This window comes from Gekko japonicus, unplaced genomic scaffold, assembly GCF_001447785.1.
Source record: "Gekko japonicus isolate JY-2015 unplaced genomic scaffold, Gekko_japonicus_V1.1 scaffold784, whole genome shotgun sequence".
In the NCBI taxonomy this organism is placed as follows: domain Eukaryota; kingdom Metazoa; phylum Chordata; class Lepidosauria; order Squamata; family Gekkonidae; genus Gekko; species Gekko japonicus.
In genome coordinates, this window is record NW_015164207.1 from 473,102 (window position 1) to 476,402 (window position 3,301).

General features: G+C 54.7%; 1 protein-coding gene across 1 annotated transcript in view; it reads right to left on the reverse strand.

Moving 5' to 3' along the window:
* Positions 1-2,942: 2,942 nt before the first annotated feature.
* LOC107108039 (protein-glutamine gamma-glutamyltransferase 5-like) overlaps positions 2,943-3,301 on the reverse strand; it is a 28,931-nt gene continuing 28,572 nt past the window's right edge. The window contains exon 17 of the mRNA XM_015408423.1: positions 2,943-3,171. Coding sequence (XP_015263909.1) covers positions 3,009-3,171 — 163 coding nt within the window. The 3' untranslated portion in view covers positions 2,943-3,008. The remainder of the gene's footprint in view (positions 3,172-3,301) is intronic.

The following is a 3,301-nucleotide window of genomic DNA, read 5'->3' on the forward strand; positions in this document are numbered from 1 at the left end:
TCCGTGTGCCGTGGTGTTTAGTCATGCTGGCCACATGACCACGGAAAAAGTCTTTGGACAGCGCTGGCTCTTCAGCTTGGAAACGGAGATGAGCACCGCCCCCTAGAGTCGGATTCGACTGGCTTTCGAGCAAGGGAAACCTTTACTTAGGATCAGACAAAGAAATATAATCACATTGTCTGTTCCATAAAACTTAATGCACATGAACAGATAGGCTCAATGTTTGTAAAACCCTTGTTTTTTGTAACACTAGTAACTATATGTAAATAAACTTCTTTAATTTAAGGTCTTTTACTGCTAAACACAACGGATGAAATGGGTGCTTACTGTAGTGTATTCAATAGCTGCCATTGAATGCCTATGTCTGATGAATCATCTCATTGGAAAGCTATGTTAAGCTTCGTCCTGGGCTAGGATGCAAATACACCCAATCGTATTGCTAGCCCAGGAAGCACTTTGCCAATCACCTTACAGCAAGCTCCCTGAGTGGGAGCACCGTGATTGGTCCTTATGACTTCAACCTTATTGGTTGTTATGTGTACAGTGGGTGTGGCTATATTAGCCGGGAATGTTTAAAAGCAGGACAGCTGCAATGTTAAAGCTGTTCTGGCTATCAGATGTCGATCCATGTTGAAGAAGTGTTTGAGTTGAAGAATAAAGTTGTGTTCTTGCTGAAATCACTCTCCGACTATTTGTTAAGCCCACGACTTAAAACTTACTCTTGACCTTAGATCCATTATGAGCAATGAACTGGAGGATGCGTTAAGAGGCAATTATCGTATGTGTCACTTTTGTTTTGAAGGATCAACATTCTTTATGGATGGAGACCAGGAAGTCTTCTTGGAACTCTGGGAAGTCCTCGTTCCCCCTTCAGCCTGGGAGTGATGAGGCTGCGTCAACCGAGAAGCTTCACATCCATTTTGCCACCTTCCCCTTCAAGCGCAGTAGTGCAAGGAAGCCCCCGTCTGGCTCGACTCATTCTTATGTGTGTATGTTCAGTTCTCTCTTAAATCACCCATTTGACAGCAGATGTGTTTCTGTCCCTGCGGGCAGCCAGTTAAGGACCTGGTACCACCACCACCACCTTCCAAGTAAGTCTTCCATTCAGGGTTGTGTCTCTGACCTTCCGCTTAGGGCACCAAAACTGTGTCTGGGCTGTACTGTTTTGGGGCGGCAGTGTGACCGAATGTTCCTCTGTGTGCAAAAATGCCTTCTGTGTATCGGACCAGAGAGTTAAGACCATAAAGAACCTTAGCCCTGCTGGATGAGTCCAGAGGCCCATCCAGCCCAGCCTCCTGCCTCGCACAGAGGACCCAACCAGCTGCCTCTCGGAAGCCCACACCCAGGAGGACTCTGTGGCCGCATCTCCCCCCCCGCCCCCCCCCCCAGCAAGTGGCACCAAGAGGCCTCTTAGGTCTTCATTTGTGTTCTGTACCCTCGGCCCTTCTGGCTGGGACTTCAGGCGGGTGAGGCAACCCACGGAGGGAGGCAAGGCGGTGGATGGGGTGGGGCATTCGGGAAATGGCACGAGAGGCGAGAGGCGTCGGGTTGCCGAACCCACCAGGGAGTCTAAAAAAAGAGACACCCCCTCCTTCCTTCCTTCCTTCCTGCCTTGGAGCTGCCTGCCAAGCCACCTTCCTGCACTGGGCTCTGGGCCGGTTCCCCATGAGCTGCTGTTGGGTCTGGCTTTGACAGAACGGGCCCCTTCTGTTCTTGGGGGGGGGGGGGCCAGAGCAATGCTCCCTCTATAAGCTGTGGAATCTTGTGAGCAAAATTCTACTTTGTGAGCCGCTGGCATTTAAGTGGTGAGCGAGCAATTTGGCTGCTGTATGAATGGTTTTGCTCTGGAGCCCTCCTTCCCGAGCTGAGACAAAAACGTGTGAGCCGGAGGCTAAAAAACTGTGAGCTGGCTCACACTCGCTCAGCTTAGAGGGAACTCTGGTCCAGAGGCTGCTGCTGCTGCCCTGTCACATGTGCCCCGCTGGCATGGGCTGCTTTCCCCGTGGCTTTTCAGAAGTGGCTCGGGGCGCTGTTTGTAACTTTCAGTGGCCTCACCGTGGCAGCCTTCCGGAAGAGGGCGGGCAGGACACCCTGCGGGTGGGCCCCCCGGGGGCTGGCGTGGCTGGCCAGAGCCCAATGGGGTCCATCTCCTCTTGTCTTCCGGGTAACCAGTGCAAAGAGGAAATGTTGCATCAAAGCACCAGTTTGGTTATAGGGAGGTAACTCCTACTTTCTTTGATGAATTATTAAAAATAATTATAGTGATTTCGGCTAGTACATAATGGTGAAAATGTCTCATCAAAAATGAATCATTAAGGGTCCAATTACACTGAAGTGGGGAGGGGGGGAAGGAACACGTGGTGACTGGCTGTTGTTAAGTGTCAAGAAGGTAGGGCAGAGGCCGCCTGAGAGGGATGGCTATGCTAAGCTATGCTAAGAAAGTGGCCCACCTGTGCATCCCTGGAGGTGCCCACCTGGGTGCAGGGGGGGAGCCCCCCCCCCCGGATCCCAGGGCCCAAAAGGCCAGCACTTGAAGAAGGGAGAAGGGGTTTAAACTTTAATCTCCTTCTCTCTAGAGTCGCGCCGCAGCAGTAGCACGATTTCCTATTGAATCCTACGGCCCCATAGAATACAATGGAAAGAGCCTGCCGCCGCTGCGCTACCCCCCCCCCCGCCTTAGCAGAGAGGCTTTTGAAGATGCCGCCCCCCCATTTTGCTTCCCCTTCCCCTGACATCACTTCCGGTGATGTCAGGGGGCGTGGCATATGCCAATGAGTCCCTGGTGTGCGGAACTGCCCCTCTCATCCCCCCCCCCCCCGCCCCACGCAGGCCGGGAGTCCATCCGCAGTGCCCGGGAGTGTGGGTGGGGGGGGAGGTTTGCCCTGAGCGGAAGCTGTGGAAAGAGGCACCGCTGCTGCAACGTGTTGGGTGAAGGTGCCGCAGTTTATTCGGGAGAGGCGCCCTCCTTTGTCTTGGCAGACGGGGGCCGGGAGGGGGGTCTTCCTCCTCTAGCTGCCGCCTGGGCGGGGGGCCACCTCCAGCCGCTTCCAGCCCTTGATGGGGGGGAATTGGCTGCTCGTGAGGGTGACGTGCAGCTGCCGCAGGCCGCTCTTATAGGGTGTCAGCTGGAACTTGATGCCGCCTTTTTCCTGGGCCTGGAGGGAGCCCAACCTGCGGGTCCAAAGTGAGGGAGTCACTGCCAGCCAGGCGCCCGGCCCTGCCCTCCCAGCACCGGCAGGAGGAGTCTCTTAAACAACCCCCCCCCCCCCCCCCCCCCGGGCTCCGTGGGGTTCTTCCCCCC